The 13,869-nt window shown below is 45.4% G+C and overlaps 1 protein-coding gene across 3 annotated transcripts in view; it reads left to right on the forward strand.

Moving 5' to 3' along the window:
* Positions 1-13,869, forward strand: part of PRKCE (protein kinase C epsilon) — a 512,150-nt gene that overhangs the window by 460,721 nt on the left and 37,560 nt on the right. For all 3 annotated transcript variants that reach the window (XM_058278495.2, XM_004447330.4, XM_071208802.1), the window contains one exon: positions 13,501-13,639. In XM_058278495.2, coding sequence (XP_058134478.1) covers positions 13,501-13,639 — 139 coding nt within the window. The remainder of the gene's footprint in view (positions 1-13,500; positions 13,640-13,869) is intronic.

Genomic DNA, 13,869 nt, shown 5'->3' on the forward strand with positions numbered 1-13,869 from the left:
ACATATTTACTTTATTGTGTCTATGTATATATATATGTAGGCAACACATAACTCTCACCTTCTTTCTATATATAGTATACCCTAATCATATATATACCTTATTACATACATGTACTTTATTATCTGTGTACTTTACTATATATATTTATTATACACATCATATATATAATAGAGTATATAGTAAGAGTAGTAGAGTAGTTTAAGAGAGTGTGATGTAAGGAATAAAGATCATTATATGCATAGTCAGGCTTGACAAGGATTCATACACCAGTGATATATGAACGAGGGGTGCACACCTTGCAGGGTCACGCAAGGAAACACATCAGGAGCGTCGCCTCAACCAAGCAGGCAGAACGAAGGGTTCCAGTGGAGCTGGGACTGTGCCTTTATGTCACGTGGTGGAGCCACAGTGGTTGGTCAAGCGAGAGTGGGGGTTGGGACATTCGTGTTTGATTCCCACGGGGGTGTGAATGCAGGTGGGATGTGGGGAGAAGAGGGAGAAGGTGTGCGCAGGTGTCACACCTTGTGTGAGCAGGTGTCGGGGAGGTCCAGGGTGAGCAATGCGAGGCATCATGTCCCTGCAAAGGGCCTCCTTACTGCCGCCAGGAGATTCCACAGCAGCAGGACAGAGTGGAAAGCCTCTGACTTTTTTTAAATGTTACGTATCTTATTCCATATATACTTGACTGTATATCCAGGCAAACACAGAACGCTCAACATCCTTCTCTCTCTCATCTATATCTGCATGTTATGTTATACATACTATATCCTTGATTATGAACTACTGTATAACACTTTACTGCATGTATAAATCAAGTACATAGTATGCTAACATGGAGAAGGAGACATGGGGAGAGCTGTGAGCCATCTGGGCACCTCCCTACAACACTTCTTAGCCACCTTCAGTTTTTACTCAAGTTTCTGTTTTTGCCATAGCACTTGCTAAAATAAGTTCACAAATCATGATTTCTTCATTTCAAAATAGAGTATTTGGAGGAATTTTCAGTCACAGATCTGAACACCCACAAATTCCACATCGCTGTGTTTAATTTGGTCAAAGCCTTTGTTTTCTGCTGAGAAGACTCACAGGCCTCGGCACCCTGTCTCCACTTGGTCTGGCTCATTCGCCAGCAGATGACGTACCCCCATTCTAGCTCTTTTAAAAATCGCATTCACATATGCTCCACACAAGCAGAAACTGCTCCTCGCCGGTGGTGGGAGGATGGGTCAAGATTAGTCAAAGCTGCTAATTCCAAGGTCTGTGTGCGCCCGCCCTCCGTCTACTTCCAGGACCTTAAATGTCATTGAAAGAGGCTTTTTAAAAGGCGAAGTGTCACTTTTTCCTCAGGCAGAGATGGTTTATCATTCTTTAAGTACCTCTTTCCATTGAAAATAGTTGAATAATATTTCCTCCGTATCTCTGGCCAAGCTGCCTGTAATTGCCAGCAAAGTCAGGCAATGAACTGTACTCTGAATTTTAGCTGAATGGCAAAAAGGAAAATCCAAAGCCTCCTCCAAGAATGGTCTTAAGGTTTAAAAAAAAAAATGGAAGCAGCTGCCTGGTGGGAACTCTGAGGTGGGGGTGGAGACAGTGGCCCCAGGAGGGCCCTCGAGGGGGATTTGGCAAGTGGTACTGATTGTGTGCCTGTGTCCCCCACCACAGCTGACTTCCCAGTCTTCTTGTCAATCTGTGTAGGTTCCTCGGACAAAGTTGCATACTGAGCCAGAGATCATCTGTTTCAGCTTCATGACCTCGAACAGACTTGCAAGTAGCTCAGGAGGACTCTAAGTTTGGGGGAAGAGTAATTTTTAATAACAAAGAAGCAAAGAAATATCCAGAGAATACCCCTTAGATGGGGCAGTCAGTTAAGGGCTGCCAGGGAGGGCAGCCAGAGCACCGTTGCTGCGTTGAGACATGTTGCACCTGCTTCTCCAGGGACTGCCTGGGGTGGAGGAAGGAGGAAGAGGCCTGCAGGACAGATCTCAGTTAGAAGCAGCAGCCTTGTGGAGAGCATGGAGGCTCTGGTGGGAGTTCTCTGAGTGGGTGTTTCTTCCCCCCATGGAGACTTTCTATCTTGCACAAAGGCAAGACTCCCAGAGGGTCGCTTGTAACATGGGTTCCTTTTTTCCCCTGAGTGAAATGATAGAAATCGCCTCCGTCTTCTTTCGTAGGGGCGGCCTTGAGGTTTACAGTTCTTTCCTTTACTAAAGCTGTTCCCTGGGCCGCCCCTGATACTGACACCTGGCCTGAAAAGTCTTTTTGCGAATATCCAACTTATTATTTCTAAATTGGAGTCTCATAGAGAAAAAGAGAATAAATAAGAGCAAGTTACTTTACCTCCCGGGGCCTCAGTTGGAGAAAAAGATCTCTGAGTTACCAAATCCCAACCTTGACCTCTTGCGGCCTTTGACAGGACTGCCCTTGCCCTTGGTGGAGAGTCTCCCTCTTCCCTGGGCTTCCACCGTCTCCTGCGCGTCCTCCCTGGCTGCCCTGTCTCACGTCTCCAGGACCAGGTCTCTCTATCAGGCCATTACGTGGTGGGCCTCCTCACAGAATGGCTCTTGGTCCCCTTCTCCCATACCATGGTCTCTTCTCCAAAAATCTCCCCCACACTCATTATTTCTCCAGGCCAGACCTTTGAATCTGACTGCCTCGTCCACACATCCGGTTAGGTGTCTCCCGGACACCTCAGGCTCAACACATCCAGGCTGGACTCCTGGTGTAGCCCTGCCCTACTTCAGGTCCTGGACTTCCATAGTGCTTAGTAGGTGCTCAGTAAATATTCCTCCAAAGGAGCAGCAGAGGCTGTCTTCAGCAATAACTCTTTGTTGTGTAAGCCCAATGGGACTGTGCCTCCTTGACAAAGAAGGGGACTCTTCCTACCTGGCCTCATCCTTGTGAGTCTTGTCCTCCAGCCCACAGGGCTGACCCATCGACTGCATGTGTGGGTGAGAACACAGTCCTGTGCCCCTCCTTATTGCATATATGCACACACTCACATTTCCGATCAACTGAAAAGCACCACATGGTCTTAAAGCAAATACCTTCCATGGCCAAATTAAACAAATACAAATATAAGACTTCTTTTTTTAAAGTAATAAAATCTGTTTTCTGTCCCTTCGGAGGTCAGTCCATTTTCAGTCCCCTGGCCTTGCAGGAGGCCTCTGATATCCTCCAAGGAACTTGGGTGACCCCGACTTTGCAGGAAGACGTGCTTTCCCTACATCCTGTGGAGTTACATTTGTGTTTCCTCAGCTCTTTATCTGGGCTCGGGTGACCTGAGAGGGGCTGACCGCTCTCCTAGCACGTGGGCCCTTGTGTGGCTGGACATGGCCATTTGCTCACTAGTTTTGGCAGCTTCTCATCCTGACACAAGAGCTCGAAGAGTGGGTTTCTGGCCTTTCTGTATGGGAACTCTGGGCCCCGTGTAGGGTTCTACATTCCACTTCCTCCAGGCTCCAGACATGCCCCTTGAAAGGTTACTCCTGGTTCTTTAGCTGGAGTGGCCCTTTCTGTGATGACAGAGCATTGGCCAGACTTCGAGCCAATTATCACTGGGCCCAGAAAAGGCAAGCCCAGCTGTCCTTGCCTTCTAAGGGTCCTGTTTGTCTACTGGCATAGCTCTGACCATCCCCAGTGGTCAAGCCTCATGTCCATCTCTCCATCCACACCCCTCCTTGAGGATAGGGACAGCATCTTCTATACCTTCACGGCTCTGACTAGAAACTCCTAATCTTCGGGAATTATCACAAGGTAGGGCCAAGTAGTCAGTGGATGTGTCAGTTGCAGTAACCCTGCCATTCACTACACCACCATTAAAATTGACCTTTTGATGCCGACACTGCCCATGAATCCATTCAGACATCCAGGAGATAACTGCACACCAGACCCCTTGCATGGCACTGGCTACCCAGTTGTGAGCACAAGGACACAGTCTGCATTCTCCTGGGTTAATGGTGAGGGAAACCAGTAACATACAGGGAACCGTCAAATGAAAGAATAACACATTGTGGTCACTACTGAGAAGGAAGGAATGTGGAATGCAAAAGGTGCCATGACTGAGATTACAGATAAAAATGTGCTGTCATTACTGTGGATGAAAAGTAATAATTCAACAGTCAGGTCATCAGATAAGTTATGCTGCAGTGATTCCCAATTTTGATGCCCAGGCCCAGCCCCGGCTCTTTATTTTGGCTGTAAACAGGGCTGAGGTTTCACACCTCATTTTTCCAGCTGTTGCGTGGTGCCTGAAAGTTTGCTCTCTTCAGACAAAGGGTCATCAGTTTGATCGAAACGGTGTTGTCTAGGTTATCAGTTACATCTTATAACCATGTGGCCATTACTCAAAAACAACAAAACAAAAGCCACCACAGCATTAACTGTTAATCCCACAAAAGCACTATGTATATGTATATTATATATAATAAATATAATAAAATAAAATAATAATAATTATATATATATATATGTATTTTTTCCCCTCAAGCAGTATAGCAAAGTGGTTAAAAGCATGGGATTTGGTGTTAAGGAGAACGTCATCACCATCTCTGTGTCCTGGGCAAGTTCAGTAGCCTGCCAGATCCTTTTTTCTCATCTTTAAGATGGGAATCATAATAGTCCTACCTGACTCAATTGGTATTTTGGGATTGAATGAGAAGATACACGTAGAAGACTTAACCCTGAGCCTGGTACATAAAAGCACTTGAAAAAGCCAGCAGTAATTATTTTGTTCCTAAATGATTGAGCTTTTCCTATGAAAAGACCTGGAAAAAGGCTTTCCTTGCAGTTTAATCCAGAATGAAGTATCAACATTGACTTGGTTATCAACACTGCCATGGGGAATTAAGAAATCATTTATCTTGGGTTTTGAAACAAATGATGCTTTTCTTTTTGATGGAGAGGCTTTTCACTTGCTTTCCTGTTTGGCCCAGAGTGTAACTTAGTGCCTGGGCATTCCCGGGCGATGGGAGGTGGCTGCTGCAGAGAGTCCTAGAAAGGGTGCAGTCAGCCAGGACCCACATTTGCCCCACAATGTTAAGGGGAGTTTGACTGTATTGAGGAGGAAAAGAATTGTCTTTCTTTTGAATATGTTAAGTTTATGAAGGTGTTGGGTAATGTATGTCAGAAGTGTTCCCAACTGATTAACGGCAGTCACTCACAAGTCTCTACTTTTTACCCGGAAACCAGCCAGGTTTCTTTGTAACCCTTGAGGGCCTTCTCTCTGACAATCCAATGAGGTATTTTTTTCTAATCTATCTTGGAATAACTGGAGGAATTTGCTGCTGTCTACCTGGCAGTCAGGCCTGAGCCCTGTGGAATCAGTGTGCTGGGAGTGAGAGGGACTGAGCAGTCACCACCTGTGACATTTAAAATGGGTCCTGAGAAGAATGCAGGGGCATCCGGGTTCCTTCCCTTATGGCGAGTTTCCAGGTCCAGCCAAAAACTAAAAAGTTTGTTTGCTTTCCAATTTTTTTCTGGGTGTTAAGGGCCGCCTGTGTGCCAACCTTGGCTGAATGCCGCATAGTTTACAGAAGGAGAGTTTCCCTGTCCTTGTTCTGGAGGGGTCTACCATTGAATTGGAAAAGTGCAATTTTACCTATGGGAACTCTGCAGTTTGGGAACGCACCGACTCCACGGAGCATCTGAAGTTCAGGTCCCAGCTCACATGCTAGCCTGTGCTTACTCCTTCTGCCAAGTCCTTTATCTATAAGTTGAGGTGTGGTGATTGCCAAGGCCCAGGGCTGTTGTGAGGAGCAAAGGAGATGCTGTGATAGCTCAGGTGCAGGGTGAACTGGTGAACCGCAGAGCATCTGGATGAGTTAGCCCTGCCAACAGCAGCAGCTGCCCACAGGTCTGCAGATGGGCCCTCCAGGGTGGGAATCTGGATCCTGAGACGTGTCGACCCCTTAGTAACTCCTGAGCAGCCCCACCCCACTCCCAGGGCTTTCTCCCCTAGGGCACTTTGTGTTCCCAGGTACCCGGTCTTTACCCCAACCCAGGGGAAAGGAATCCTGCTCTCAGCCTAGGTTGAAAGTCCCAGTCAGTGTCTGTCTGTATGTCTGTCTCCCTAAAACATACACACATACACACTTTCTGTCATCTGCCACTTTCTCTCACCTTATATTTTCTCATATTTTCTCATCTTACAGCATCTCTCTCATTATTCAGTAGGAGGTCCATAAGTATTTTTCAAAAACAAAAGAGTTGTTAGGGATTTAGTGGCTTGTCATCTCAGGGGGTGTGTAATTGAAAAGAGGACTGTTTGAGCTCTCTGGAGGAGAGGACCCTTCTGGAGTAACGTCCAGGGCACTGTACTGGGGCTCTCACTTAGGTTAGTTTCATCATTCACCTGTAGTGATAGGATCCCCATTTTACAGGTAAGGAAACTGAGTCTCAAAGATCTGCTGCACCAGCCCAACATCATCCAGTTAGTAAGTAGCAGAGTTAGGATTCAGATTCAGAACTACCTCTCTTCCTATCTGATATCAGATGAGGGACCCATCTAGCTTCTCAAATCACAGCATTTAGGTACCAACTCCTTATACCTAAATAAACAGAATTAGACATAGAAATTAGACACACAAACCATTCCTGGCAGGAAATTCTTAGAAATCAAAATATGTATTTCACATAGCTAGAGCTATCAATAGTTGGTTTCTTGTCATGTTCAGGAAAAGTACGCTTAGACCTACCACTGATCTCGCCCTTCTCCAACAGGTACTGCTGAGGGTAAGACCTTGTTACGTGCCAGTTTCCCCTCAGTGTTGGACCATGTCTTCTGCTTCACAGAAAGCTCATTTTAGGAGTCCTTGTTTTTACTCACAAATCCCTTTCCCTTTTCCCACCCTAATAAGGCAGCACAGTTGGTGTTAAAATATAAGCTTTTTTTTCTCAGCTGAAACTGCTGGGTCTTTTTTCCCCTCAAATAGGTTTTAGAGAATTAAAAAAGAAAAAAACATACACTGTTCAGGAATTTCCTTTCTGGAAGTCATTTGATTTTCTAGAAGAGAGACCTGTGCTCCTATCCCAGGGGAGGGTTATACCATCTGGCTGTGAATCAGTCCTTTTCTGTCAGTGGCTGGGACCCCTTGGCTTCTGTAGTCCACTTCTGGCTGTGAAGCCTTCTTTTCCCAAGGGCCAGCACAAAGGGAATTTGGGTACAATCATCAAAGAGGAATTTCTAGATCCTGCATCTTATATTTCTCTGAGGGTAGCCATGTGCAGTTATGCCGAGTCAGTCCAGTGCAGCCTCTTACCAGCCAGAGCACCTGGGCAAGCTGCTTACCTTTTCTGAGCCTCAGTTTACTCATACATTTTAAAAGGTGGGTTGTTGTGTCAGGATTCCTATCTCCAAGGAATGAAATAGCAGAGGATGCTCCAAACAAATGCACCCTTTCCTTGTAGCCAGAGCATTGCTTCCAAATCCTCATTTGGCCTAATGAGCTCTGCCAGACCTTGTTGGAGCCTTGCTGATGGTGTAAGGCTTATGTTTGAGCAATGGTTCTTAATCAGAGCCCCTAGGGGACATTTGCAAATATCTGGGGACATTTTGGTTGTCACAGCTAGCGGGGTATGCTATGGGCATCAGTGGGTAGAAGCCAGGATACTGTCAAACATCCTACGATGGACGGGACAGCCCCTCATGACAAAGAGTTATTCAGCTCCAAATGTCAGTCGTGCCAAGGTAGAGAAACCCTGAACTAGGGGGACACTGAATGGCCCATTCCTTGTCCTCTTCCCTGAAGCCCACAGCCCATTTGGCGCTCTGGCATGGGGGAGAGGAAGCGAGGTTCCATGGAGGTTCTCCATCTAGTGGAGGGGACAATAAGGTGGCCATCAACCCCTGTGCCAAGTGGCAGGGACTACCGTGAAGGCATGCTGCCTCATGAGGAAAGCTGGGAGGGGGCCTCCTAAAAGCAGGGACTGCAAAAGATGCTTGCTATCGCCATTATTATTTAGCATTTTTCTTGAGGTTCTAGTCAACACAGATAAGGGAAATACATTAGAAATATATATTGAAAAGTACGAGGTACAGTTATCACTATTGGAAGACTATTTGCAAACCCCAGGAGAATTCACTAGCAAACTCCTTCACAGAAATAAAGAGAATTCATTATAGTGGCCAGATACAAAATGATAAAAAGAAATCAATAGCTAGCATATACCTATGCAACCAGATAGAAGATAATGAAATATAAGACCCCATTTACAAAAGAAACTAAAAACATAAAAATAACTAGGATTATTTAGGAGTAGACCCCATTACAATTAACAGAAAACCCCCCAAACAGCAGTGCTTTAAATGAGACACAAGTTTTGTTCTTTTTCATGTAAACATTATTTGGAAGTGGACTGTCCAGGGACCATCTCTAGGGCTTGTCTTTGTGTTCCAAGATGGCTGCTAGAACTCCAGCCATTATATCCACATTTAGGCAACAGGACAGAGGAAGAAAAGAGAAAGAAGAGTAAGGCTCATCCTTCTAAGGACATTTCCACACAATGTGTCAGTGGTTGGACCCTAGTGATACAACCACACCCAGTTCTCATGGAGACTGTGACTGCATGGTTATATGCATGGCTGAAAAACAAACAACAAGAAAACAATGTCCTCTTACTAAGGGAATAAGAGAGAAGGGGTAGAGAAGGGGTAGTGGGAGACAACCTGTTGTCTGCCATAAAATGTAGCAGAAAATGTGTAAGATCAATGTGAGACAACTTTAAAATGCTCCTAAAGAACACAGAAAATACTTGAATAAATGGAAAGAAAAACAATATTATTGGGTAGGAAGACTCAGCATCATAAAAATATCAATTCTCCCTGAGTTAATTTATAGCTTTAAACATGTTCCCAAGAAAAACACCACCAAGGTTTGGTTTTGTTTTTAACTGGACAGATGATTTTGAAGTTCATATGGAAAAATAAACAAGCAAGAATAGTCAGGAAATTTAGAAGAAAAACAAGTGAACTAGCTTACTGGGTGCTAAAACATATTTATAAGCCTTCGATAATTAAAATAGTTTTATGTGAGTCAGTGTAAAGGAATACAGTACAGAAATAAATTCAAATGCATGTGGGAACTTAGTACCAGCATTTGATAAAGGTACCATTTCCATTTAGAGGGGTAAAGATGAATTCTTCAAAATATGATATTGGGACAACTTACCAGACATCTGGAAACATATAAAGTTGAATCTATATCTCACAATTTTTATCAGGAAAAATTCCAAATAGATCAAAGATTTAAGTCTACAAACTGAAAGCATAAAAGTACTAGGAAAAACCTTGGGAAAATTCTTTTAAAATTTAGGAATAGGTAAAGTATTTTGAATCATGACACAAAATCCAGAAACCTTAAAATAAAATATCAATTCAATGACATAAAAAAAATTTCAGCATGGCAAAAGCTACCATAAGCAAAGTCAAAAGTCAAACAACCTGGGAAAAATATTTGCAGTTCTCATCCCATACAAAGTTTATTTTCATAAGAGAGAGCTCCTAAAACATTTTTTTAAAAAACCCAAAAAGTAAAAAACAAAAAGCACCACACAAGAAAAATAGGCAACAGACAGTTAAGGAAAAAAAGATCACTTTTAAACATGTGAAAAGATTCAAATTTATAATCCAAATTATGAATATATTGAGATACTGGTTTCACCTATTAGACTGGCAAAAATCTAAAACTTGACATCATTCACACTTTTAAGATACAGGGAAATGGGCACTGTCATACATTACTGCTAGAAGTATAAATTGTTCAACCTCAAGGGTGTTTGGCCAACATCCATCAAAATATATATTCTTGTGCTATGTAACTCTGCAATTTGATTTCTAGAAAATATTGTACAATTAATTTCACATATATGTGAAATGTCATATGTACAAGGCTATTCATTATGTAATATAGTAAAATATTGCAAGTAGCCTAATATCCCAAATAAATATGGTGAAATATTATGCACCCATTTAAAAAGATGAGAAAATTCTTTGAGTGCTAAGATAGAAAGATCTCTAATAAATATTAAGTGAAAAGTGTAAGGTGCAAGAGAGTGCATATAGTAAGCTACCATTTGGCTTAAAAGGGGGAAATGAATATATATTCACATTTTCTTATTTATGTATAAATTATGACCTTGAAGATAAACAAGGAATGAAAAAAAGACAGTTTCCTATAGGGAAAGAAATGAGTGTCTGGTGAATAGATGCAGGATGGAGACATTTTGCTATGTATCCTTTAATACGTTTTGGTTTTTGAACATAATGAAAACAAATTGAATGACACTATTAATATATAAATTGAATAAGTAAAGGCTAATCACATTGGCACAACTACAGGAATAGGGATTTTGCTGGATTTTCCCCCTTCTATTGAAAAAAAAATGACCCCACTCCCTATAAAATGTCCTAGTCCTCAGAAGTGCCCTGGCCTTGTATTTGAGTTATGAGGAGATCCGGACTCATTTCCAGGCAGAAGTCCCTTGTTGCAATGCTGCCAGTCAACAAGTTTGATGAGCACTTCCGTATGCCTGGCCCTGCCCTGGGCACTGTGGGAACTGGTAAGGAGCAGGAAAGACCGCCCACCTTGCCCTGTAAGCCAGGCCTCAAAGCTGGGAACCCGAGAAACAATTATTCAAGCCCCTCTTCCCAAGGATATGTGGAGGGCCCTGTGGAAGGAGCAGCGCTAAAGCCTTCAGGTGGGAGGTTCTTGCAGCAGGACAAGGAGGTGGAAAGCCAGGGGCCCTGGAGGACAGTGCTGGTAGGAGCCCTCCGCTGGCTGCAGAGCCATCAGGGCTTCTCCTGCACCCCCTCCTCCTGAGCAGCCTCAGCCCACAGCCCCCTTGTGTGACCGGCATTCATTCTCTCTCTCTCCCTCTGCCAGCCCCCTCCCTCCCATCCTGCCCCAGCAAGCATGGCCCTGGGTTCTCTGGGTTTCCCTTCCGCTGAAACCCACTCACAAACTTGCTTCACCCTGAGGGGCCCAGGACCAGGCAAGTTTGGTGCCAGGGATATGAGTATTTTTAATGACTCTGAAGTCCTCCCAGAAGAATACAATTCTGGAATTGACCTTCCATGGGTCTTTCAAACTGCACTGATCTTTCCTGTCCCAAAGGAAAGAAACAGAAGTCACTAATTCTTCCATATGAGTTGGTTTCATGAGGGGAGTTAGAATTTTAGAGAAACACAGACAGCAGAGGGGCAATCTGAGGAAGTGACTAATGTGGGATTTCGGGCCCCAGTGGCAGGGCCACTTCTCTCATCCTCTCTGAAAAGTGTAGGAGCCCAGAGCAGAAGGAGGGGCTACACTTCAAGTGCCCGGATATGCTGAGTCTTGCAGTTCTCAGAACAGGGGCAAGGTTCAGGCTGGCGTGGAATCTTCTGACTCTATTCTATTCATAGAAATTAGAAGAATTTAAGGCTTTCTGAAGAGAAACAGAACAGGACTTTCCTCTGGCATACAAAGGCTTTAAAAAAGGACCTTCCGAAGCAGCATTTGGGGTTGGTAGCTGGCATTGAAAGAAGTGAACCGACCTTAAAACAGGAAGGTAAAAGAAGGCAGAGAGGCGAGTACACCTGCTTTTGGAGCAGGGAAACCAGCTCTGGTCCTGGTTGCACCAACCCTCCTTGTTGCCTTTAAGAAATGGCTTCTTCGTTCTGCGCCAGTCATGGCAACTGTGCTCCACACTGTGCGCCCATGCAGAGGCATTCTCTTCTCACTATTACGGCTGTTTTGTCGTTGGCACTATTGGGCGTGCAAAGGCAACCCCCGATCCTAGGGCATGATCAAACACTCCATCTCCCTGCCACTGGAGCATTTGCAAGTGGGCACCAGGACACCCAAGTTCCCTTGAACTCAGTTTCCTCACAGGGGAAGTAGATGTCATGATATTAAAGACCTTTTCTATTTTCACCCATCCAATCCCATTAACCCTTAAAATCAGCCTCCATACAGGAATGCCTCATTGCCCCGCTTGACAGAAAGATAATGAGACCAGCAAGGTGACATAACTTCACCTGAACCATGCTACAGCTCGTGGTTAAAACCCAGCCTCCTGTGCCCAAGCCTGGTCTTCTTCTCCCTGCTGTCCCACGCCCAGCCAGCACAGCCTTGACCACACACAGTGGCCAGGGTGGGTGCTGGGAGCCCTGGTCCCAGGGAGCTCGGCTCAGCTGGGCTCACTGGGCTTTCTTGAGTTCAGAAACATTTGCTTAGAGCAGCGCATTTTATGTGCTTTCTTTTTCTCAAGAAGTCCCAGCTGCAAGCGGAAATGGGGTCATGGGTGCAAAGTGGGCAGGTCCTAAAGTGCTTCCTGCTCCACCTTTGCACTCAGGCCTGGATTCCTGGGTTCTGGGGTTGAAGCCCAGACACCAGCAGGCTTGTTGAGAAAGACTGCTCTTCCGCTCTGTGCAGGGGGATGGGCCTTCTTTGCCAGGCTTCCCAGTCCAGGGCAACCACTGAGGGAGAAGTCAGCCTGGGGTAGGGATCCCCATCCAGTCTGGGTCCTTCTACAGGGTCAGATCTGGGCGCTCCAGACTTCGTTGGTAGGGGAATTCTTACCCAGAACCCCAGATTTTACACAAGATCCTACACAGAACCCCAAACTGTCAAACAGGCCACAAGAACTACACTGGTGAGGCCAGGCAGCTCCATGCCTCTCAGCCCCTGCACTCTTGGACCTCTGCAGGTTATTGCATCCAGTGTGTCTTCCTCCTGCCACCAGACTCTCCCCCCACCCAGCCTGGTCGCCCCTAGAAGACTGATCTTCCAAATGCTTCATGCACGTGCAAGCATGAATTCCAAATCCCTCATCCTGGCATTCTAGGCTCTTCGTGGTTGGTTTTAACATGCCCACCTTGCCTCAATTTTCACCCAGTTCCCCAGTTGCTGCACTGCCTTTTGCACCTATGATGTTGCCTTCCCCTCCCACCCTCTTTTTATGAGTTATTCAACCCTTACCCTCTATCCAAGCCTCCCTTGAGGGTCACTGTGTCCTGGGAGCCTTCGGTGCCTGCTCTAACCTTCAGTGGTCTCCCCTCTGAAATGCAGCAGCTCTCAGGTCAGTACCTAGAAAGGAGCACCTGACTTATTGATGCTACTATGGTAGTCTTAAGCTCCAACCCTTTGTTTCCACATGAAGGAAGAGGGATCAGTTGCCTTGTTCCTTCTCTCATAGCAAGGTCTAAGAAATAGGAATATCAGCATATTGCACGGTCTCAGTAAATAGCCTCTGACTGTAGCCTATTAAACCACAGCAGTCTTAATCTATTCCTGAAAGGACTGCAGTTCCTCCTCCTTCATGCTGGGGAGAATGGAGGCATCTTTGAGGGTTAGCCAATACAGATGCTAGCCCTTGGATTGACATGGTTTTCTAGCAGGTCTCAGTCTCCTCAAGGACGTTCCTCTCTGGAGCAGATGTCCCTGGGACATGCACATCTCTCCACTCAAGAAGACTATTTTGGGGTGAGTGAGGCATTAACCATGTGGTTCTGTTCTGCCTTACAGGGACTTGAAACTGGACAATATCCTTCTGGATGCAGAAGGTCACTGCAAGCTGGCCGACTTCGGGATGTGCAAGGAAGGGATTCTGAATGGTGTGACGACCACCACGTTCTGCGGGACTCCTGACTACATCGCTCCCGAGGTCAGACCCATGTTCAAAGGGCCACCTCCTGCTGGTGCCAGGGCTGATGCAGGGGGCCATCCCAATGTCTTGGGGCTGTCTGTGGGGTGCAGGGAAGACTCTGGAAAACCAAGATGGATTGTAGGGTGGAGGGAGAAGGAGGAAGATAAAAGGTCTGCTGATTTCACCATAAGGAAGTTGTGGTGGTGGTGGTGGAGTTGATGGGTGAACTGAATATAACAGGTCATTCC

This window comes from Dasypus novemcinctus, chromosome 17 (genome assembly GCF_030445035.2).
Source record: "Dasypus novemcinctus isolate mDasNov1 chromosome 17, mDasNov1.1.hap2, whole genome shotgun sequence".
Classification (NCBI taxonomy): domain Eukaryota; kingdom Metazoa; phylum Chordata; class Mammalia; order Cingulata; family Dasypodidae; genus Dasypus; species Dasypus novemcinctus.